The 24,771-nt window shown below is 43.8% G+C and overlaps 1 protein-coding gene across 1 annotated transcript in view; it reads right to left on the bottom strand.

Annotated features, from left to right (window-relative positions):
• Positions 1-10,296: 10,296 nt before the first annotated feature.
• Positions 10,297-24,771, bottom strand: part of SERINC5 (serine incorporator 5) — a 37,016-nt gene continuing 22,541 nt past the window's right edge. Inside the window, exons 5-11 of the mRNA XM_033085985.1 lie at positions 23,963-24,056; positions 22,184-22,395; positions 21,326-21,421; positions 18,410-18,536; positions 16,088-16,154; positions 11,115-11,154; positions 10,297-10,448 (exon numbers count right to left, since the gene is read on the bottom strand). Coding sequence (XP_032941876.1) covers positions 10,297-10,448; positions 11,115-11,154; positions 16,088-16,154; positions 18,410-18,536; positions 21,326-21,421; positions 22,184-22,395; positions 23,963-24,056 — 788 coding nt within the window. The remainder of the gene's footprint in view (positions 10,449-11,114; positions 11,155-16,087; positions 16,155-18,409; positions 18,537-21,325; positions 21,422-22,183; positions 22,396-23,962; positions 24,057-24,771) is intronic.

The raw sequence follows: 24,771 nt of genomic DNA, 5'->3' as shown, positions 1-24,771 counted from the left end.
CTTGGGCCTCACTTCTTTTCAAATTTGCCTTAAAATCTAGAGAGCAGCATGTGAATGGAGTGACAAGTTGCTTAAAACACTCTCAAGAAAAGTTTGACTCTATTGCCCTTTTGGATTCAGTATTAAACAGGGTGAGGGAAAAAGTTAAATTTTTTCTACCTTGAATGTGTTATAAACAAGAGATTGCAAATGGTAATGAAATGGTTCGGAACTGTTTGGCTGAGCCAAGTAGTACCTTTCCAGTCCTCCTAGGAATAGGTTGTATCACCTGTAGGACATTTTCAGGCCTTTGAAGACTGTTACCTGTGGCAGACCTCCTCTTAAGCAAAGCATTAGACTTCCCACTCCCAAAAATTGTGGATATCACATCCCGGAAAAGCAAAAAAGCTGACAGCAGAGCATTGTAGTCACATCTTATTACTTGCATGTGACTAAAACAAACAAAAAATAGTAGAGCGATAATAAATGCAGAATCACACAGACAAAACAATTCTAAATTTCACATACACATATCCAGGCTTTGACCTGTCACCAGACCTGAGCTCTCTAGGCAGGTACTGCAATATTATGCAAAGTCACCAAACTAAAACTCCCAAAACATTGCATTAAGCATTAGTAACCGTTAGGAAAGACTGGAAAAAGAAAGCCAAAAGAAACAGTATCATAATCTAAGCTGAAGTGCAGAAAGGTGTTAACACAGTGTGCATTTTTACTACATTCTCTTCCAAAATGGAGCTAGGAAGGAAGGACAAGCTCCAAGGACTGTTGAATAGAAAGGATAGTTACTTTAAAAATAACTGTATACTTCTAAAATAACTGTATGATAATGACTTTTAAAAGGACAGTCAGAATGGTACTTCAGCCTGGAGGAAGAGGGAAAGAAGAAATACATAGGGAGTGAGTACGGTGAGAGTTTTAAAATCAAAAGTAACCCTGGGAAAATTACTAGTCCTAGCTCTTTTCCAGCACAAGGATACAGGGAGAATTCTAAGTTAAATTATCAGGTGAGACCGTCAAACAACAAAAAAATTTCTTGTTCTCAGTACAATAGAAATACCCTTAAGGATATTTTACAGTATATCAGAGGCTTGCAAGCTATTGGAGGCTTTGACTACTGGCAGAATTTTCCCATGGGCTCTTCCATCATTGCCAAAGTTTCTGGAAGCAGGGTGGATCTAGAGCTGTCCCACAAGGATCCCAGAGTCTCACTACAAAAAGCACGATGCAGAAGCATTCTTTTGGTTCAATGCTTCATGATGAAAGGTCCTCCAATTTCAGTCCTTCTTTCCGTTGGCATAACTAAACCAAACCACTCACCAGATGTCTGAGGACTGAAAGGATATTTACTTTGGAGCAACACAGAGGGCATTGTCAAATGATGCATAATAGATGACAAAAAATGTCTTTTACTAGCTGAGCATGGGCTGTAACTGCAGTATTGTTCATTTATGAAAGAGCACACACACTGTACACACTGTAAAACAAATTTACATCTTCCCATGATACATTTGCATTTCACCAGAAGCAGCCCCTTCTCCAGGCAGAAACCCTCTCCGAATGGTCTGGACACAGCCTGGGCAGAAGGCAGGCACTACACTCACCCATACCACCACTGCACAACTCGTGGGGCATGCACTGCTCACATTGTGCACAAGTGGTCTCCTCACAGCAGATGCAACAGCCTGGCCCCCCTGACCTGTATGCAGCATGGGCAGCACACACCAGATCCATCAGAGAACATTATAGCATTTGGCCTTCAAAGCCTTGCCAGGCTCCAAAGCTCTGCTCAGCCCCTCTGTCTGCAGACAGAGCCTCTCCTCTACTACAGTCGCTGGAGGGAGCAGACTGGCCCTTTGCCTTATCAGTTGGCTTACCACCATGGAGCTTGCCTGCTTGCCTGCTTCCAGGCTTTCTCCAGTCCATGGCCACCGGAGGCTGGAAGGTGAGACGCAGGCTCTGGCTCCCATGCTGTTGCCAAAGGTAACTGTGTGAAGCTGTGAGCCTCTAATCACCCCTGACAGAAAACCTATTGGCTTGCAGTGCTGACAGCCACAGACAAAAGCTACAAGTCAGACAGCCAGAATTCCCATTTCAGAAAGGTGCTGTTGGGACTTTATGATGGGATGCTGGAGCTTACTGTGTCTGTTCTATTGATATACCAATTGCTGGGCAGCCTATAAGCTCAAGAGTGAAGCCAGCTGCAGTAAACATTTATTCCAAGAAGATCACACTCTGGGCTTGGGAAACCTTCTGCCTCTCACATTCTCATCAGAGATTGTGCAGTCCCTGTTTAAAAGTGCTTAAACAAGCTTCTTTAGTACCACAACCCCTTTCTGGACTATTGTGCAACACAGACATAGCTCCATGTGTGGCCTCTGGCAAGTAAAGATGCTGCAATCCCCACATCTTTAAAACTGAACATGTAGCTTGCTCTTGACCCCAGCCCCTGCACAGCAGGGCTGCACTCAGCTGGAGCAGCAGCTGTAACTACTTTGGAGTTCATACTCCTGCAGCTTCTCCACTAGGATTCACCCTCTCAACAAAGGTTAACTCTTTCCTGTGCTGTTAACACCATGGCAAATGCACTTCAGGTGCTTCTGTTCCCTGAAGACCATCCGGTTGGAAATCGAGGAGGGAACATCCTGCCGGGCTGCTGCAGTGTTGGGTGAGGGCAGCGGTGGGCAGGCTGGTGGGAGGTGGAGCACAGGCACTTCAGTCCCAGGGCACCACTCAGAAACCTGGCTCTGCCTTGCTCCAAGCACCAGAGATGTTACACACCGGGAGCTGCACGGGAAATAGCAGCCACCATTGGAAGCTTAGTCAGGAATTTCCCTAAACCACAGGGAAGTGTGTCCTGGTGTGGGTCGGTCAGCTCTTCAGCACGGGTGCCACCAGTACCAGGAGGCAGCCTGCAGCTGGTACATGCTGAAACAAGACATGGATTGAGAGGCGAGGAACCCGTCAAGACAAAGCACTTTCCCTGGTGTGGAACTCAGCATGTCAAATTGAACAGCTGCCCACGCCACCATCTGGGCAGTGAGGGAAAAAAAAGAAAAAAATCAAAGATCTGCACCTCAAACAGCTGCACAGTTTCAGCACTACATCAGTCTTGAAGATGCTTTGTTTACACTGCCAGGGTATCTTACACCTCTCAGGAGCTGGACTGTAGAGAACAGATGCCACAGACAAATCTGTGCAATCTGCCATCATCCAGTATCACATACCAGAGAAATACAAAAACCACATGGACATTAAAGGACTCTAATATTCCAGAGAGAGGCATTTTTTTGTTAAACAACACTGAAATTCAGTGGGAAAAAAAAAAAGATCAACCAATTTACTTTTACTGGCTCAGTAACTACATAGCTCATATATTTAGATTATTTTTAAGTTTCTTCTAGAATGAGCTGACTTTGCAACTTTAACATATCACAACAGTTTCAAATGTAAGAAAAATTTTATTGGTCCATTAAACATTAAATCTATAACAGTACATTCACTCAGTATACAAAAGGAAGTTTCCATAAAAACCATTAACATGCTAAAAAGGCAAAGCTGTTGACTATTTTACAAGTAAGATCTTACAATTCTGGAATCTTAACCAATCCTTAAAAGTCAAACTCTTACATTTACTAAAGACCACAACACTTGCAAAAAAGTTAAACAGACTAGCAAACTTCCACTTCACTGGGCTACAGCTTAATAAAATAAAACCACACATACACACCAAAAAGTTCCCTTGAGATATTAAGAAACTTCAAAAAGACTAATTAAAATCCCCTCACCATTAAAAAAATGTGTTTATATTTTGACTATTTTGCATCCAGTTTTGACCATGGCATATATGAGACAACACCACACATCAGTGGTGAACAAAATGCAGACACTGAACCCATATGTTCCTAGTAAATATTTTCTCAGCTTGTATATTACAAGTGGAATGATTTTATCTGGAAGTTAATTCTCTGCACTTTAAGTCTGCATGGATGTCCAAAGGACACCTAAGCACCTGGACTTGTATTGGTAAGAGGAAATCTAAATCTATGGTATGTCCAATGATCCATTATTTCCCCATAGTTTTCAAAAATTCTTGGCTTCACACGAATTTCTTCTTGGCTTTATGTTGAGGCTTCTTTGGCAAAAGCATGGCTGCAGTACTGCACCCTGCAGCTCTGGTGAGCAAAAGCCCTGGAAGCTTTAGGCTGCTGGAGTGGTTTCAAAGCTGCTGAATGTGGCTCTGAACAAGTGTGCAAAAATGTCTGTACATTGCATGCTGGGAACTATCATAGACTGGCAGGCAGCGGGGAAACCAGCGTGGCTTATATCCGAAATAAATTCTAATTTTTTTAAAAACAACACTATTGAACAGGTGTGGAAAGAATCAAGTCCGGATTTGATAAAAACCCCTGAACAAATGGGGTTTGAGGCCTACTTGAAACCCACAGAATTTCCTTGGGCATTAGAAAGTAGTCATTATGCCAGTCTCTCAAAGCTGCTGCTTCAAACTCTGTACAGTGTGTCTACATTCCCATCCTGGGGCACTTGGGCACTCTGCCATAAGGATGCAGAAAATGCAGAGACATGCCAGTTCCCAAGTTACGTGTCCTGTTCCAAGTTAAAAAAGCTAAAGCTTTCTAAGCACTTGACTCCCAGCATTCACTTGTACAGTCATGCGAAACACTGAATTCTAACCACTGTTTACAAAACTGAAAACACAAGTAAAATGTCATGGTGTTCATTATGTGTTTCCCTCCCACAGGAACTCGTAGGCCACTTCAGAAAACAAAGAAACCGATACATGTAAAAAACTATGTTCCTTGACTCTGCTTCAATGCTGGAGGTTGTCCTCCCATGAAAAGGAAAAGATCATTAAGACTTGGCAAAGAGGTTTTTGCTAGTTTCTAGCACCAAAGACATCCCATTTGACAGACAGCAGGCTGTCTGGGAATGAAGGAGGTTTACACTGCCTTTAAAGAACAAATCCAAGGAGAAAAAGGCAAGTAAAATGAGGAGAATACAGCCTCCAAGCAAAAGACATTGCTTCTAAAGGGCGGAAGGAAAATGAGAGCAAAATTTTAGCTGTGGATAATCTCAACTCATCTAGCCGCAAAAGTACTGTCTTGTGGTATTCAGTTTCTTCAGCTTAGGAGAAAAACCTAGCAGTTCATAGAATCTTTACAGCGCAGTTTAAAACCACTCAGTGGATTACTTTGTTGCTGATTTGTTCAAAGATGTCCACATACTGTTTGGCTTCTAGACTAAGTTCAAGCAGCACTATCTTAAGTACCCAAATTTTCCTGATGCCATCACTCAAAGCCAAAGAACTGTTAAAAAACTGCTTTTTCACAAGTGCAATGGTTGCTTCATTAATAGCAATGTTCTAGTCCAGAAATGGCTGCAGCAGTAGCTGACAAAGCAATTACACATGCATAATTTATAATCTCAAAGCGCTTAAAGACTTGTAAAAAGGTGCTAAAACACTAAATAAATAAATAAATAGACATGCAGTGTTTATGATTCTGCAAGGGAGGAAACCCTCTCTCTGGCCTATGCATACGTTAGCAAGACAATTCTGCATTTCAGAGGAAAGCAGCCCAACCCAGCCAGGATTTACCACATTAGCTGGGCACGTACAAGGTGTTTGAACCTCATGGAAATGCTCAAAGGAGAAAGCTGAGAGTAGGACAAACATGCAATACCTTCGATGTGCGATTGCAGCAGAGTTCCATACTTGGCATCCAGCTGCAAGGGCTGCCTGCACACTCTGAGGAACTATGTGGCAAACAGCAAACAAGCATACTCATCTGCTTTCCACACATCCCCAGTAAAGTTTCGTCATCTCATTTGTTAGTCCAGTTACTTGGATTCAGACACTTGCTCTCTGAGTCTGTCCCACTTATTTTACCCCAAACATTAAACAGTCATGACCTGAGGCTTTTGGTTGCCCTCACGAGGAAAAGCAAAACTGTTCCAGTCTCAGACGACAGTGCAGCAGTGAAGCCCCAAATAATCTTCAAGATGGCAAATTTGAAAAAGTAGAAAACAGCCAATAAAATTTTCACCTTCCCAGCAGGACTCCTGTGAACACTGTCTGTTCCTCCAAGAGTCTATTAAAGACAGCATTAGTTCAAATTTAAATAGAGGAAATTTAGCACAGAGCATGTTTTCTGGTCTTGCTGTCTTTGTAAGCTTCCTCACTTCACACACACCAGAACCACTAGGAGACAGAAGTGCTGCACTGCTTACGTCTGGAAACAAATTCAATGAATAATTATGGTACAAGGCAGGATAGACACTGTGCAGTGAACTGCCTCAGCAGACACCTGAACTTTCAGGTACAGGGAGAGAAAGTTAACTGTTTACAGCTTAAATGTAAAACTAATCATTTATTTACAAAAGCATCAGGCTACTTGTGAGTTTTCTCACTTAACTTTCCACTGCACAGTAACACCTGAAGCAATCTTATCCCCAAAGGTTTGTCAAGCGCAGATTGTTTGGTCTTCCAAATGCACCCTGGGTCCGATTGTGCCTTGCACACACTGGTCTAAGGTACAAGGCAGCATCACCCATTCACAGCTCAGTCCAGGTTTTCCAGTTCTAGTGCCACCTGAATTAACAGTTATCACAGAAGTAGGTATCAAGGCACTTCTTAAAAAGGTTTTTTTAAAAGCCCATTTGCATTAACTGTTTGAAATCTATAGGCTGGGAATTTGATTCCTTGACCCGAGCTGAGGATTTTATTATGTAGTATTTTATTATGCACATGGAAGTTCACAGTACAGATTTACAGCAAACACTAAGGCTGTAATGTTTACCTGGCCAGCAGGAAGCCTTGTCTTGGTGAGGAACTAGTCTTTGCACACCCAAGTGCTACCAGTTACTGATTCCTTAGAAAGATCTGAAAGTCCACAGATGGATCTGGGGCATCATGGACACACAGGCCCTCAAAGTTATTTATTTTGGGGGGTTTGCCCCCAAACATGTGCTCAAAGCAGACAAAACTGTGTAAACAGGCACTGCCCTATTCCCACTCTATGTACACCTGCAGACCTAGACACTTAAGGTCGAAAGTTGATAGTAGGGAAGGATAAAGGAGCAGCTCATGAGGTGAGTGCTGTGCAAGAAGAATGGACTTATATCTCACTGTGGACTTTCTTTTTACAGCCTTTTTCCCTATTTCCCTAAAGACAAACTGTAAAAAAAAGAGCACAAGGAAGTGCAGAAAGCCTTGATGAAAGTACTACATAAAATAAATGTTTCTGTAAACAAGAACATCCAAGGACTAAGATCGGTATTAAGATCATCCACATTTGTGACTGGGATGTCTGCTATCAGAACCACAAAACAGGAACCTTTCCCTGCCTTGTAGCTTGACAAAGTGCATGCCTTCCTCTGTAAAGCTCTTTTACCCAATTGTTCTGTTACAAAAAAAAAACATGGCTAATTTAGGAAAAATCAAAAACAAAAAACAAAAACAAACTTGGTTTCTCATAGTACAACATATATGGCACTAGAAGGCAATTCTTGCATGCCTCTTAGGATCAGGCAAGGCATGAGCCTGGATTATTTCAGTTGCAGCACACGACTACAGCACTGGATCAAAAGTGTCAGATTGCTGCTATGAGTTAGGTGGGACAACTGTTAGTCATCATTGCACAGCCCACAAACTCTGTCTTAGAGATTGAATAGATAAATGCTTCTAGATTGAAAAAGCATTAATAAAGGCCTTTTTCAGCTGCAGAACTATCTGCATAGCAAGACTCTAAACGCAGGCAGAAATGTTCTGATATGTCCCCATACTGGCAGAGCTCTTGGCAGGATCAGAACCTCTCAGCAGAAGCAAAGGGAGAAAGAAAAACCTGCCTCCCTGTCCAGAGCTATTTGTTGCTTTTCTAACTCAGTGTCAACTGCTTCAACTGCTATTTTTAACTCTTGGTGCAAACAAGAACACCAAGGCAGTCACTGTAGACAGACTCCTCCTTCCCTCAGATCTCAGAACATGTATTTTGAGGCTCTAATCACTGAGTTAGGCGCATTAGTAGACAGGTCTGCAGACCTGAAGATTTTGCTTCAGGTAAGAGTGCACATGGTGGGAATATGACACCCCTAGAAAGCTCCAAACAGGACAGAGCTCTGGGATACAATAACAACAAGGCAGCTAAAAATAGTAATGAAAACAAGACCAGAATCAAGATCAAAAATGTCAAGATTAGTAATTAGGGGGGTATTAGCCATTAATTATTACAACAGAACAACTAAGGCATGCAAGTCTTTTGGTCAATCCATTGGCCTCCATGTTGTGCTTTTCTTTGATTTGCAGAAATCAGTGGATGAAGATTTAAGGCTCGATCATATTTTTTTTAAAAAGAGAGCTGCTAAATTGGTTGATATTTTGTACTGTACATGTGTGTAAAAATTGATGTTGAAAGAAGACAAAAACCACCAGAACTAGCTCAAGTCATAAATTCATCCCACCAGAATGCAGATATGCACAGTGGGGGTTCAACCTCTTTCAGCATTCAGGGCATTTGAATTGTTGTTACCACCAAATCATCTGCTTAAATTAATATAAAAAAGGTGACAAGGTAGTGTTTAATATCATCAAGTCATTTGTACTAAGGCAGCTGCTTGTTATACTTGTGTCTCCTGGTTTCGCTTTTCTGACTGCTTATTCCAGTGCTTGGAATAGGAGTTCTACAAAAGAACTTCTGTCTCCATTAATATATTGGTTGGCTAAATCCCATCCCAATAGCAAAACTAACATCAACAGAGGACTATAAAAATATAGCAGTTAGAAAAAATACTTTCCAACCAACACACAAGCAGAAAAGGATATATGACACACTGTAGTCCTTTTCTGACCATCAATGCATCTAAGATATTGCAAAACTAGTCATGGAAACAGAACTGAAGAGCTGGGAGACCTTTAGATACAAGCTGAAACAGCAGGGCAGAAAAGTAAATGAGCACCCCTCTTTTAAATCTAACAGCAACTGGCAGTGCTCCCTTAACTATTATTTTGTCAACAGCAAACATGTGAATAAAGAATGTACCTTATCTTACATCCCCATGCAGTACACTCAACTTTTGAGTGACCTTGCAAAGCAAAATTGGACAAAACTCAATTTAAGAATTTTTGTGTAGAATTCCCCTTCAGTTATTAACTGGGCTAAATCTGAATTGCATAAAATATTCAGGCGCCTTTAAAATAATAATAGAATAAATACTTTACTATCATTGGTACATTCCTTTCTCAATCTAGGTATAAAATAACTTAATATATTTAATACTTAGATAAACAATTTTTAGTAGATACTTTGGCAGTCAAATTTTATATATTCTCTTATTTCTACAGAAATATTTCGATATGTTTTTGGAAAACAATTATCTGAATACTACTTACAAGAACTATATGCTGTACAAAACAGCAATCCAAATCATCACTGCAAACTGTAAAAGAAACAGTTAATGAAAGAGTATAAAAAGGAATAAATGCATATTTGCTGGAAGATGCCAAACATTCATGGGAAGTAAGAAGATACCATCTGTACCATGAGATTTTCTTTTCTTGTCAATGAAGCCAGAGAAGGATTGCCAGTTATTTGAAGAGTATTTCACTTATTCCAGTTTATGCATTATGCAACAACTGTGTTTTCTACACATAAGCATTGTAAAGTTTCGAAACAGATTTGTCCCGCTTAGGCAATGCTTGTTCATGATAATAAAAAATGGTAAAAAAAGTCTTCAATCATTTGTTTAGTCCGACTAAAAAGGTAATAACTGGTACATTATAATAAGTGGGTAACAGGTGTTTTCTCATTCCAAAAAAAAAAAAAAGAAAGAAAGAAAAAAAAAAGAAATAAAAAAACCTTACAACAACTTAAAATGACCTTTTAACTGCTCACACTGAGAACTCTCTGGTTGGGCAACAGAGTGGAGCAATAAGAGTCCATAAGTATAGACAGACACAAACCCAACAGGAGACCATCTTAATCCAGAAGATAGACCAGGTTCCAGTGAAGAATTTTTCAATCTGAGCACTTTCGTAACTGTTAAAGGGAAAAAAAAAAAAAAAAAGACATTATAGGTTAACCCATAAAGGAAGCAAGGGAAAGCAGCCCTTTATAGAGCAAGATCTTGCTTAAGAATGCCCAAGAAAGATTTGCAATGTCTCTTCAAACTTCTACACCAGGATAGGAAACACTCAAACAGCAGAACTACCTATTCACATCATCCCTCACAACACAGAGAGATGTTAATTTCTCAGCATTAAAGAAATATATGAAAGAAATACACTTACTGGAACCAATGGGTTACAGTCATCATCACATAGAGAGAAGCCAGGAAGAAAACAAAGTGGAAGTAGGCATAACTGTACACTGTGCCCTTCTTCTCATCATAAACCACAGTCTGTCCTCCCCTTTTTTCAACATGCTCTTCAGCATCAGCTGTAAAAGACAGGAAACAACAAAGGTTTGCAAATGTGATGAGAACTGAAAACAGCAGCTGGCTTCACAGAGAACACAGCAAAACATTTATGGTGTGATTTGGGAAAGCGTGACTGAAACAGAGTAACACTTGAACATTTCCTCTTCCTCAGGGCATTGGCCTAAACCCTGAGCCAAAACTGAAATCCTGCTTTGTAACAGCTTCCTGGTCTACTTAGTAGATTTCGAGTGTTGAGAGCATTTAAATTGCTCTACCTGTGCAATATTTTTCTGGCAAGTCCAAGCCGATAATCCTGATAGTACCTGCAAACAGGACACTCCCTTTTTATCTCACTCCTGAACTGCAGTCCCGGCAGAGCTGCTGAGCCAGAAGTCCAGCAGCCAGTTACACCCACAGGCATGCAAAAAACAGACATTACTCTTTGTATGTTGCAGGATTAAATGTACTTTAAAGAATTATTAACTAGCCTAGTATTTTTGAAACATTGTGACATCTCTTTCTTCCCTCTATAGCCTAACTTGGAGCACCCATCTGCTTCAGTTTGCATTCAGTACTTGACTGAAGGACGGTACAAGCAGCTCTCCCTCCACAGCTGTGTCCTTACTCTCTCAGCTTTAGTCCAAAAGCCACAATTAAGGTAAATGGTGCAGTGAAAACATAATTACCATCTCCATCAGGTACACAGCAAAAGCAGCAACGAGCTACCTACGGAACAGAAAACAGGAAGGGGTAAGAACCTGTGCTACACCAAAGCAGAACAGCTGGGAAAGGAAGGTCTAAACTAATTTAGAAAAGTCTGGTTTGCATTTCCAACCAGAACAAAACTCAAATTAAGATTTGCCCAGTAGCTCCGAACAGCAGTTTCCAAGCTTTGGAAAAACCTGCTCAGTAAATTTGAAGAAACGAGCCAGTCTTTAAAAATTACCCATTTTACACAACTCTAGGTCCAACACAGATGCAAATGATTATGAAAAAATAGTGGAAAAGCTACAATAAAGCACATATATATTTAGGGGACTTATCTATTTAGATGTGTATACAAGTGCTTTTTAGGACATTCCTGTAGTAAGATGAAAGTATAAGGAACTTTTAAGCTCTGACACGTGGGTTAGAAATCACAGCTGTACCAGTGTAAGTCTGAAATGTACTTCTCTTTGCAAGATTTTGCTGAAATGGAGCCAGAATGAACACAAGAAGAATGAGTAAAAGCAGAAACCTGGTTTTACTATTTTATTTAAATTAAGATTTTCTCTTTTTTTAAACCTGGTTGAGAAAGAAAAGCTGTAATTGACAATTCCTGTGTTGAATGGTAATGTACATGGAGAAAAGATACAATAAACAAATATAAGTCTATTCCCTGCACCTGACTACAGTAAAAGCCAGCATTTTCTGTACTTAATATTTGCATCACAAATATTATTTGTACTGGTAATATCCTTCTCTGGGATTTCTTTTGCTTGTGGTCTGGTTAAGATAATGAACTTGTTTGGAAAATTCGCTTCCCTATTACATCAGTCTTTATAGTATGAAAGTGTATTAACTTTGTCTACTTGTATTAGTTCACAGTATACTATACAATGTAACAAGGCACTGGAATTTTACTGGAGAGTTTGGTATTGTTCATTCACACTTAAGTAAAACAAACTAAAGGAAAGCCCAGTCCTGGAAATAAGGACATTCCTTCTTGGAAACTTAGAGCTGGCCATGAAGTATAAAACATGGCCCTGGACAGCAAAGGTACAGCCAGCATCCTAGGGCCTTTAAAACACCTTTGAAACCATACAGCATCATAGCTGTCTCAAGACTGACTTAAAGCAAAACTGCTGCAGAAATACAGTTGCTTTGCAAATTTTTATTATGATTAGTAATGATGGTGTGGGTGCCAGTGATTAGTCAAATACACCGCACCTGAATGCCAGAAGAGTAGAAGAACCTTGTGTAAGACCACATTTGGGGTGCCCCAGTTTGGTTGGAACACCACATATGCATGAATAAATATTTATGCTTTGCAACTTCTAAATTTTATGTTTTAGCTTATCCCCTCTTACAGGACTGGTTCCATGTTTTCCCAGACAGAAGGTCTTTAAAGTAAAATGTCCAGCAAAAACATCAAGTGGCAGTTTTACCCTGCATATCCTTGACTACTTGTATTCACTGGGTTCATAAACTCAGGAAAAGCCAAAAAGCTCATTCTTTTACAAAAGACTGTTTGAGACTTTCAGTAAATCCCTTATTCACTACCTCTTTCTACTCCTTTGTGCCAAGCCTCACCTGCAGTGCCAGCCTGAGATATGCTGGGGCTGCATTCACATTCTGAAGCAAGCACTGCACCCCCTTCAGGATTTTAACCAGCTGTAATTAAGCACTCGCACACACAGAGTGATGAAACTACAGTAATTTCACGAATACAAGCCGCACCAATTTGACCAAAATTTTGGTGGAAACCCGGAAGTGCGGCTAATATTCCGGGGCGGCTAATCTATTAACAAAATTCTAAAAGCTGCCAACACGGAAGTGAGAGCCCGCGGCAGCCCCAAGCCAAGCTGGAGCCCGGCCGGCCCCGGCAGAGGTGGGAAAGCCTGGCAGAGGCGGGGCCAGCAGTGTCGGGGGCGGGCGGCAGAGCCTGAGCCAGCAGGGCGGGGGAGCCCGGGAGAACTGGGGCTAGCAGTGCAGGGGAGCATGGCAGAAGCAGTAAGGCTGGCGGGTGGGGCTGCCTGGCAGCGGGGGAAGCCCAGCATAATCGGGGCCAGCAGCGTGGGGGAGCCCGGCGGTGCGGGGGCCTGCAGTGCCGGCCAGGGCGAGGAAACGCGGCGGCGGTGCAGACGGGAGGGGGCGGCCGGCGAGCGTGGTGGCGGCGGCGGCAGCCCTGCCGGCGGGGCGAGCGAAAGCGCCGCCGCTCGCCGCGAAAGCGCCGCTCGCGAAAGCGCCGCCGCGAGCCGCGAAAGCGCCGCCGCGAGCCGCGAACCGCGAGCCGCGAAAGCGCCGCCGCGAGCCGCGAACCGCGAGCCGCGAACCGCGAGCCGCGAGCCGCGAGCCGCGAGCCGCGAGCCACGAGCGCGCCGCCGCGAGCCGCGAAAGCGCCGCCGCGAGCCGCGAAAGCGCCGCCGCGAGCCGCGAACCGCGAGCGCGCCGCCGCGAGCCGCGAACCGCGAGCCGCGAAAGCGCCGCCGCGAGCCGCGAGCCGCGAAAGCGCCGCGAAAGCGCCGCCGCGAGCCGCGAGCCGCGAAAGCGCCGCCGCGAGCCGCGAACCGCGAGCCGTGAAAGCGCCGCCGCGAGCCGCGAACCGCGAGCCGCGAAAGCGCCGCCGCGAACCGCGAGCCGCGAAAGCGCCGCCGCGAGCCGCGAACCGCGAGCCGCGAAAGCGCCGCCGCGAGCCGCGAACCGCGAGCCGCGAAAGCGCCGCCGCGAGCCGCGAACCGCGAGCCGCGAAAGCGCCGCCGCGAGCCGCGAACCGCGAGCCGCGAAAGCGCCGCCGCGAGCCGCGAACCGCGAAAGCGCCGCCGCGAGCCGCGAACCGCGAGCCGCGAAAGAGCCGCCGCGAGCCGCGAGCCGCGAAAGCGCCGCCGTGAGCCGCGAACCGCGAGCCGCGAAAGCGCCGCCGCGAGCCGCGAACCGCGAGCCGCGAAACGCCGCCGCGAGCCGCGAACCGCGAGCCGCGAAAGCGCCGCCGCGAGCCGCGAAAGCGCCGCGGGGCGGGCGCGGGGCGGGCGCGGCGCTCGCGAGGCGCGGCGCGGGGCGAGCGAAAGCGGCAGCGGGGCGGACGGCGAGCCCGGCGGCGGCAGCCCTGCCAGCCGGGCGAGCGAACGCGGCAGCGGGGCGGTGCTGACGGGAGAGGGGGGCCAGCGAGCCCGGCGGCGGCGGCAGCACCACCCGGCCAGCCCCGCCGAGCCGTGGCGCTGAGCTGGGCCACCCGGCCCCGTCGGCAACCATGAGCGGGCCGAGCCTGCCTGGCCCCGCCCCGAGCCAGTAAAGCCCGCTATGCCGCGATCCTGTTACTAATTGGCCAATTTGTGAAAGCTGCGCACGGATTCTCGCGACGAACGAAAGTGCGGCTAATATTCGGGGTGCGGCTTATCTATTGACAAAGACAGCAACATTGTCGAGGCACCGGGGGTGCGGCTTATAATCCGTGCGGCTTGTATTCGTGAAACTACTGTACACAGCTGGCACACCCGCCCCTGACCCCTAACACTCAGCTGCCTCCAGCAGAGTGGGCAGATTGTCTCTGGGCTGGGAGACAAAGGTCCTTTGCCACAGGGACCGCAATCAGAGTGCAAGTAGTTGCTTTTCACCAGTCCTTTCTTTACCTTTACATTTAGTGGCTCTTGTACACTCTTTAAAACCCAACAGTCCAGAACTAATCCAGTGGGCAAGAACTCTGGCTAACGAGATGGACGTTCCCAGTGAGGGAATATCCCAAATCCATGCCAGGATATAGGCCCCAGCCCTCCTGCTGCTCCTCAATTGGGCACAGACCACACCTCTGGTAGAGGCCTCCATAGGCTCTGCACGGCTGGCAGAGGAGGTGCAGGACCACAAAAAGAGGCTGTTTTCTCCCCAGTGCTCCCTGTCCTGTCCCTCGGCACACAGCAGGAAGGCACAGGCCCTGTCAGGACCCGCCTAAGCCAGGCCATGCCTGGTCTAAGCGCTCCATGCCAGATCTCAAGGTCTCTAAGAGCTCCATGCCTGGTCCCGCTGCTCCAGGCCTGGTCCTGCTGCTCCAGGCCCCCCGGCCCGCTGCTCCAGGCCCAGCTGGCAGCGAGGGCTGTCCAGGTGCTGCCGCCCTGTCCAGCCACAGCATCCTGCCACAGGGAAGTGCCATAGCAGCCCAGCACTCCCACACTGGAAAGTGCAGTGCTGCCCCATGCCAGCTACTGCAAACACCAAAGGCCTCAGCAGATACCTGTGTGGTTTTGAACTCTCACACTCTGATTAAAGACTTACGAAACAGAAGGTAAACATCTCTAGCGCAGAGAGAGCTAGAGATGGAGACTTAAGACTTATCTCCCAAACACACACACATATTTGAAGAGCATCATTAGCAAGCCTAAGCAAGGGGAAACTGCTACTTAGCAAAATCCCACTCATTTCCCAGAGTTTTCTAGGTGCTCCTATGAAAGCCAAGGAAATAGGCAGATGGAATGAAGAAACTGTCCCTGAAACAGGGACAAGAAATATGATCAGAGATTAAATTATAGGGAAAAAGAAAGGAACTACTTATGTATGGAAATAAAAATAAGAAGAACTTGGGATCTTAGTTGTTTTGAGAACAAAGGCAACCAGGAACTGGAAAGGTTTAAGAATGCCTCCACTTTTTCTTCTGGTAGCTTTCCAGCATGCTTTTCCCTTAAATGAGAGGACATGAGCTCATGTCAAACATAAGATTTACAGGAAGTCTGCAGAACACTGAATAAACTTCAAGAGCAGCAGATCATCTCAGTACTTAAAGGCATCGCCAAAGGACCAGCAGAAGGGTCAATGTGGACTAATGTTCTGATGAGTCCATACCCAGAGGCACATAGCATACACACAACCAAGAACAGCTTCTGTTTTCAGATTACTGCCCACAAAAACAACAGCAATAAAAGCATGGGAAAAAGTCTGCACAAAAATCCTGTGTGAAGGGGCAAGAACTCACTTCAGTTTCAGCTGTTGCATATATTCCTTTCAGTGCCTCTGAGCTTGCACGTGTTGTTGAGGTCAAACTAGGAGGAAAAGAAGACAGTGTCAAACCCCTGGGCATAACTACAGCTCCAACAGGGTAACTCTTCAACATCACAGCAAACATGAATAGTCTATTCCAATGTCTCAGCTAATCATTTGCCTGGATGCTATCATCAAGCACTGAAGTATCATCAAGTATATGAGAAGTTTGTCCTGCACTAGATACAGCCAGCTCAGATTGAATCATGAGCTTAAAAATAGGTCACTCTCGTAAGGTGATGAATTCACCACCATCTGACAGCAGCAAAATCTAAGTGCTCCAATTTGCAAGCGAGATCTCCCCTGCTGTGCACAACTAGTGCTTTTATACTCAGTTCACAGCCATCACTTTGGCTCAGCATTTCTGTAAAGGCTTTGCCAGCAAACTCACACTTCTCTGGCAGCAGTCAGTTTTCAAAAGTAACTTACCAGCAACTGTTGTCAGCGTACCAGTTCCTAGAAATTATTTTCTTGCATGACTGTACTTACCTGGGGGGGAATCCTTTCTACTTTATTCTGACAGGAAATACAGTAATTTCACGACTGTAAGGCGTACCCTTTTAACAAAAATTTCGGTCCGAACCCAGAAGTGCGCCTTATAGTCCAGTGCTCCTTATATAATGTACAAAGTTGTGAAATTTGCCAACCCGGAAGTGGCAGCCGTGAGCCGAGCCACGAGGAGGGGCGGGAGCGGGCAGCCCCTGGCCAGCAGCAGCCGCATGGGGGGAGAGGGCGTGGGCAGCCCCACGCCGCCCTGAGCTGCAGGTAGTCCTGAGCCGCCCCGAGCCCGGCGGGGGGGTGGTGGCGCCGATCCCAGCCTGCACAGCCCCAACAAGGGAAAAGTGGGGCTGATCTGAGCTCACCCAGCCCCAGCAGGGGAAAAGCGGGACCAATCCAAGCCTGCCCGGCCCCACTAGAGGGGCAGCGGGGCCGATCCAAGCCTGCACGGCCCCAGCAGGGGAAAAGCAGGACCGATCCGAACTTGCCCGGTCCCGGCAGGGGAAAAGCGGGACTGATCCGAGCTCGCCCGGCCCTGGCGCCAATCTGTGAAAAATGTCTGCAAATTGAGCACCTGCCAGTAAACTCCACGATCGGGGATTCCGTTACTAATTCGTTACTTTGTTGCGCGCGGCACGGATCTTCACAGCAAAAAAAAGTGTGTCTTATAGTCCGGTGAGCCTTATATAATATACAAAGTTGCTGATTCCCAGAGGTGCACCTTATAGTCATGAAATTACTGTACCTCTTACCCAGTCATGCCCTTTAAGATGTGAAATGCCAACTTCCCATTACCCACAGGAAGGCTTTGGTGTGCACATTGAGCCTTAGCAGGCAATGCTTCAAAACACTCGCCTTGAAGGTGTTCTTACCTCCCCAGCTACAGGCTACATTAATATTGTCTGCATGCTGGAACATTTTTCTGAGGCACTGGAAGTGCCCTTCTAATGTGAACTAGATCCATGATAGCCATAATTATGTATTTTATATCAGAACAAAATTGAACACATACATATATCTGATATACAGAAGTTTCTTGTTTTCACTTCACAAAAATATGAAGGGGTTTCTGTACTGAATTTTGAAGTGGACTGATTCAGAAGCAGAACCTGCTCAAAAACGTGCAGCATACAGGCAGTGCGGTCTCCTGGCAAGCTGCACAGCCAAAATAAATGACACACAACCCTTTCAATCACCAGTAATTCCCTGTCCCAAGCATAACTTAATTTATTGAAGCAAGCTGCAATAATACAGGATGAGTATCAAAGGTGAGCATCATGGGGACAAGAAGGATTTTTCTTAGAGCAGATCAGTGGCAAATCCTGATGGCAATACTGTGCTCATCATTCAAAGGAAGCCCTAAACCTCTCAAACAGTTTGTTTTAAAGACCTTCAAGGACAGTCATAGCCTCTGTCAGGAGGTTACAAAAATTTCAGATAGATTTTTCAGATGAATGTAACTCTACAGAGTTTTAGAGTTTCACACTAAGATTATTTGGGATCATGGACAGTTAGAATTTTTTCCCTCTGCCTCTAGACCTAAATTGCCCTATTTGATTTTAATGAGATATATTTGTTTCAAAAGTTGCATTTTTAGCTAGAACGTATAAAATTCTGAAGCTGAGGATAATATGAACCTTCCAGCTCAGCTTTATTCCACAACTCTCTGTGACTTTTCATGAGGCCTGCTATAAGCCTTTACTCTTTGGACCACTACACTGCATTTAACAGAAAGGTAACTGCAAACTCCCAGACTTACCAAGAATATAAAATGCAGCCAAACAGAATTGTTGTACCCAAGCCAGTAACCAGGTTTTCATCTCTGTGCAGGCCTTGGCTGAATTCAGGTACACAGATTGTGATATTCCGGTTGTTTTCATCCAGGACTTCACAAAACAGAACAAACAAACAAAAAGAATAGTTTGCAGAACTCATTTCACTGCATCTTAAAGTAATCTTCAGACTGAAGACTTTCATTGAATTTTTATTATCTGACAGTAGGTAGGTAAATTTCAGTTGTTTCTGTCTATCTTTTAGAAAGATCCCAGAGAAAAAAAATGGGTAAATCTGACCTGGCAGAGTCTGTTTCAGACAAAACAAGAATGCAACTTAGTAAGGTACTAAAATTTCCTGTTTGACCACAACAGACAAACAAAGGGGAAAAAAAAAAAAAAACCCTGTTTTGTGAACTAAGAAATAGGAAGTTGGAATTCTGCCACTTCACCCAAGACTATAAAACCATATAAGACCAAGGTAGTACAGACCTCAGATCAGAAATTTCTTTGACAGCAAGGATGCCTTGAGGACAACTATGAAACCCATATAGTAAAAAGAAGTGGTCAGTAGTTGCCCTGTTCTCAGACTGACTCACAGAAGACTGAGGAAAAAAAGATGCACCAGTTACAGGCAAGTTTTTATCTTGGCATGTAAACAAATCCTACTTCTAGGTCCCTGAAATGAAACCAATTCAGTCCTTGATGTTCCAAGTTGCATCTGGCCTTTTATTATCTCCCTGGAGTCAAGGCATAGAGTAGTCTGCAGCATCATCCCAAAGTAAGAGATGACAGCTGCATCTTAATATCAAATCAAGAGCTTTTTGAGTGAATGCTGCTCAAGGCATTTCCTTTTTCCCTCCAGCACAACCATGCGTCCCTATTGAAGCAGCACAACTGTTTGTAGGGGCAGAGGGGAAAAATGCAGCAAAGACTACATCCAGGCTAAAAATGAACTCAAAGTCATGAACCTTGACCCAGGGGGAGAGGACTTTGTATGGCCTTGCAAAAACAGCTTTATCAGCACGTAGCAGGGACAGCACCAAGGGGACAGCCAGTCTTTATAGAACACCTTGGCCAGAGATGTGCAGATTCCCCCCACCTGTGTCTATTAATAACATGTCTGCAGCCAGGTAGGTCCACAGTTTGGCAGGTTTTAGCCAACTCTGGCACAAAAAGGCTGATGCAGGCTGTAATTAGCACAGATTCAAGGAACATCACTTTCTGTTGGCCCATTCTTTCTAAAGACATAGGGCATTGCAAATATTCGTAACTAGCATTTTTTTCAGGCCTTGAATGCAAGATGTGCAATTTGGAAATCCCTCCTTGACAAATGAGTCAACGTTAGGTAAGTTCATGGCAAACCTGAGTTACAGGGCCTGAGACACCATAGTAAGTGCCAGCACCTCACACACTCTCTAGCACATGCTATTGTGAAAGCTGACAAGCAAATGTAGAGTCCTGATCAAACAGACTTGTGAGGAAGGAGCATTTCTGAGAGCAGATGACAACCATGAAAATTCTCAGGCATGGGAAGACAAGGGCGTCTAAGAGCATGCTTGATGCATACTCTAACAAATGCAATAACCACACTTGCAATATATACAAGAATTAGAGCATTCACTTAACTGCTGAAGACTTTGTGACAAGCATGAAGCAACATAAGGCAAATTATTTAATTCCACCTATCATTTTTTTCCCCTTCTTTTTCTTTTTACACTGTGGCAAGACTTTTGAGTAATTCAAATTAACTCAGGACTTCTAAATTCAATTCTGTGTTAATTCAAAACACTACTGAAGTTCTATAAGTAAATTTTACCCCTAAATACTGTCTGGTTTACTTCCTAACTCTAGAAAATTCTTGTATGTATGTCTGTACCTACACAAGTATGACATACTTTTTCCCTCATCTCTCTCCTTTCTTCTTGAGAGGCGTCTGTATAAACTTTTCCTTCCTGTCATTGAATTTATTTTCCTCTAGTTATTGTTGTTTCAGCTGTTGAACACTAAAAGTTGGGGAATAATAAAGAAAGGGTGTTTTAGTACTAATTCAAGCTATCTTTTCACTTTGCTAGTGAAAAGAATGTTTCCAATGCAAAGACAGGAATCTGACATTTATTTGGGTAAAGGAAAGTTTGAATCGTGCTCTCAAGTCTTGCTCTGGTTTTGTAGTGTAAAGAACTTAAAACTCTAGTGAGTTCCATACTCCTGAATTGCAATACTGGTGGCTGAAAGGCAAGTGGAGTTCAAGAACTCTGCTGAAGAACAGCATCATCTTAGCTGAATCATAACTCTGAGACATAACTCCAAGTTCTTTCTTGGAATACTTCCTTTCAAAATAAAATACAAGTGGTACTCAAATTTCTGCTTCATTAGGAGTCCAGGCCTACCTAGCGGACTATTTCTGGAAGAAAAAAGTGTCATATTAGTATCCACTTTGATGGCCAGCACCTACTAATTGGACCTTGTAAACTTTTGGATGGTGCTGATCACCCCGCTTCTTCCAGAGGAATCCAGGAGCCATTTGTTCCAATCCTTTCCTGTCGTGCGACCTAAGACTTTATGTATTTTGTCATATGCTATTTTATGAGAATGTGTACTTGTCACAGACTTGTCACATAGACTACAAGACTTTGGGAAATTTGTTCATAGGAAATAGGAAATGGTACAACAGATGCAGTTCACTCAAGGTAAATTAAGCATCCCTAGACCAAAGCATTTAATACAGACAATTTCATAGTCTCTTGTCTGCACAGATTTATTTGTAACATTTGCAATTTTTTCTGTGAAGACCAAACCCAGCACTTCTATATCCCCAAGTGTGTTAATATAGATTTGTTAAATTCATGCTTTTAATACACAGCATGTTTAAAAGAATTTACATAAAGCATTAGGTAACTTACTAGTTTCTGGTGGCTTGCTGGATAGTGCTGAGAAAGTGAGGTACATGACATAGCAGCTGATAACTCCTGACTGCAGCAAGCCAGAATGGGGCTGGCCTTTACAAGAAAGAGGAAAATTAGTTATTTTTGTAGACACTTTAGCAAACTGAAAAATAAACTTATATCCCTTAAAGAACAGCACACCACTGTCCTTTATTTTTCACTTAAGGCAGTTAATAGATGTTTGAGGCAGCTTAGATACAGTTCCACTGTCCAATAAGAGAAAAAAGTCTATCCTTTAGTTCTGTGGGCTGCATTAGAAAAGCATTAGAGATTCCCATGTAAGTAAAGAATCACCTCTGTGCTTTTGCCAAACACATCAGCTTTTCAAAAGCTATTGACAAGCTGACACAATAATTTTATTTGCCTGTAAAATCTCTGTTGGAGTCACTCTGCTATATTCAGCCCCAATGTATGCAAGATTCTAATAGCACACATAGTATAAAATACTGCCGGCAACTCCACCAAGCCCAAACTTTATAAATCCCAGGAAGTCAAAAGTAAATGGTAAAATAGTAGTGAGTTTGAAATCTACCACTGCCAGACTTAGGTAAATCTCACAACACAGTGACAGCCATCAGCAGGCGGGCCTTCTCCACACTACGTGCCTGATGGTACACCCAGAATGTCTCACAACTCTGTAGATTTAGCAGTCAGGCTGATAATGAGCAACAGCACTTCACATTGTAGGTAAAGAGTCAAGAGCAGTACCAATTCTGAGCTACCTTTAGATTTTCTGCCTAGACATGGCTCATGCCTCCAGGCACACAATTATGGCAGCACCAAAAATCCAGGAGGAGAAAAGGTCAGTGGACTTACGGTTCTGGACACAGGGCGATATGGCCACCAGGGACACAAAGAGGCACAGGCCACCGTTCACTCCGATCAGCACCTTGTTGTACATGCAGCCCTCTGAGCGCGTGTAGAAAAGAGCCATGAGGACCAGAGCAGCCACAGCAATGGAGTACAGGATGAGAGTGACCAAGGCAAGCAATCCATTCCACATCTGCTTGTGGTTTGCACCTGCAGTCCTGCAGAGAGAGAGACAAGCATCTTATCTTTGTCTTCCCTTGCCCAGAACATAAAATTCTAACAGCTGAAGAGCTCATATCCTCGAACACAAAAGACAGTGTTTACTTTCCCAAAGCATATGTGCGTCACTATGCCAGCACACACTCTTGTAAGGTTCCTACCCACGAAACAGAGGAAAACATTCCTTAGCATCAGTGTTTATCTCCTGTACTATCACAATCAGCTCCTTCTGTAATTATAGCCCAGTGTGGACTCTTAGAATTCCCAGGAGTTCTCTGGGATCAGCCCATCAGCATATCTCAGCGTAACAGTTGAGGGGTTTCCTCAGCAGCAACTCCAAGTGTCCCAGGCTGGGCTAGCAAGTGGTGCTCTCCTCACAATGAAACCAGAGGTTTTTGCTTGGCATGGCCTCTCTTCTGCTCCTTGTACTACCTTGATAGGTTAACTACTCTTTCACTCAAAAAGCCTCCTCTCCATTTGGGTCTAACCACAGGTCACCCTCAGCGAAAGAGTGGCCCGCATTGTTTTCCTCTCTTCACTTTCGAAACATTTCTAGAAAAGCCCACTAGAGTTTAAAAGGAGCAAATAAAACAGCTGTTTTGAAACAGTGGCCTGTTTTGTAGATGGAAGGTCTTTTCAGTGTTTTAGGGCTTTTTTCCTGTTGTTTTGTGAAAACGACTTACTTTAAAAGAGTATCTAATGTAAAGAGAGCTAAAGTTAAATGCTGGTGCTGGAAGTCTTTCACCCACAAAAAAAACCAGCTACAGTAACTAGAACTAAAAGTATCTGTGGTGTATGGAATTCTCACCTCTTCCTCCCTGAAATCAGAATTTAACAAAGCCAAAGATTTGCTAAAACTCTTTCTTAGCAGGTAGTACTTTAATTGGAACAAGAGAGAACTGCGAGTTTGTAGAGGAGGAAATGTGAAACAGAAAGGATGGAGGCAGACGTAGGAGAATACATGTGGGAGGCAACTTAAATATTTTAATTTGATTAGAGGTGAAGGGCTAGGACAGTAATAGAAAATATACTTGAACCAAAAATGAAGTCAATGTCCAAATAGTGTATATCCAGGTTGATAATGGAATCTCACATATTTAGACGGCAAGAAAGAAGTTGAACATAAATCAGCAATTCTTAAATTAAGAAAAAAAATTGATGTGCATTAAGCTGACAGAAAAAGTAAGATTTATTAGTTCACAACATTGCAAACAGTTCCACTATTACATTTTGCAAATCAAGTTTTATTCTCTTGCACTACTCTACTTAGCAGATGCATTTTCATATAAAATATAAAATAAAGAAATATTTGCATCCCAAGACCCTACTACCTAATGGAAGCCAAGCAGTTCAGGTTAAGAATAAATCAACAGAGTAGAATTGAGCAATTCTTTTTGGGGAAGGAGAAAGTAGATGAAGCAATTATGAACAGCTCTGAATACTGACATTCATTTATCTTCTTTCAAGAATTACATCCAAGATAGTTTTACAATCTTCATTACAAGAAAGGTATTCGTCAGGAGTCCACTAGAATTTTAACCAAATAACTACTTGCCCAACACATACCAATTTTTATTCCACTTGTGTGCAAACTCAACCAGCAGGATGAGCTGAATGGCAATGAAAAGGAACCCTCCTGTTGCTCCCACATAGCGCCAGGCTGCAAGGCAGAGAGGCAGAAAATAGGTCAAACGCCTTTCCCTTGAGATAAAATGGATTTATTGTCTATGCAGTGAAGCTGGTAATGTGGTTTGACTATCTGAAGCTCACAAATGTAGCAGATGAGAGATTTCAGATGAAAGGCCAGCTCTGTTAACTTAGTATTAGCTCCCTGATTAATTCAGCTTGCAACCTGCTACACTTTCAATATAATCATGTTAGGACAGCTACTGAGTATCCCTAACCCAGAAAATTTTTGTGGAGACTATGAGTTACTATATTCAGACAGAAAATACTGAAACCTTTATTTGTGACTGGAAAGAGGGAGGCTGTGTGGAGGCATTCCACAGGAATCTAAACCCTGAAATTGCAAAGTACTGGAACCCAACCATTACTAAAAAGGGCAATTTCTTCTCCTCCAGATTCCAGTACCACAGAAAAACAAAGGTGGGGTTTATCTATTCACAAGGCTGTTCCGAGCCACTCCCAAGGAACACTTAGTATTACTGACTGGTTTTAAGACAGGTTATTTGGGTACTTAACTGTTGACCTACATACATACACTGTATTTGGATAGCTGCTTGGATGTTTTGGACAACAGATTTCTTAAATGCAACATCAGAAGTGTCTGAGGAAATATAGATACCTATTTTAATTTTAGCTATATATACAGCTTGTGCTGCTCTGCAGTACACAGCCTACAAATTACTCCAGGT

Source organism: Catharus ustulatus, chromosome Z (genome assembly GCF_009819885.2).
Source record: "Catharus ustulatus isolate bCatUst1 chromosome Z, bCatUst1.pri.v2, whole genome shotgun sequence".
Classification (NCBI taxonomy): domain Eukaryota; kingdom Metazoa; phylum Chordata; class Aves; order Passeriformes; family Turdidae; genus Catharus; species Catharus ustulatus.
The sequence above is the reverse complement of the archived record's forward strand: the minus strand, read 5'-3'. Positions and strand labels throughout refer to the sequence as shown.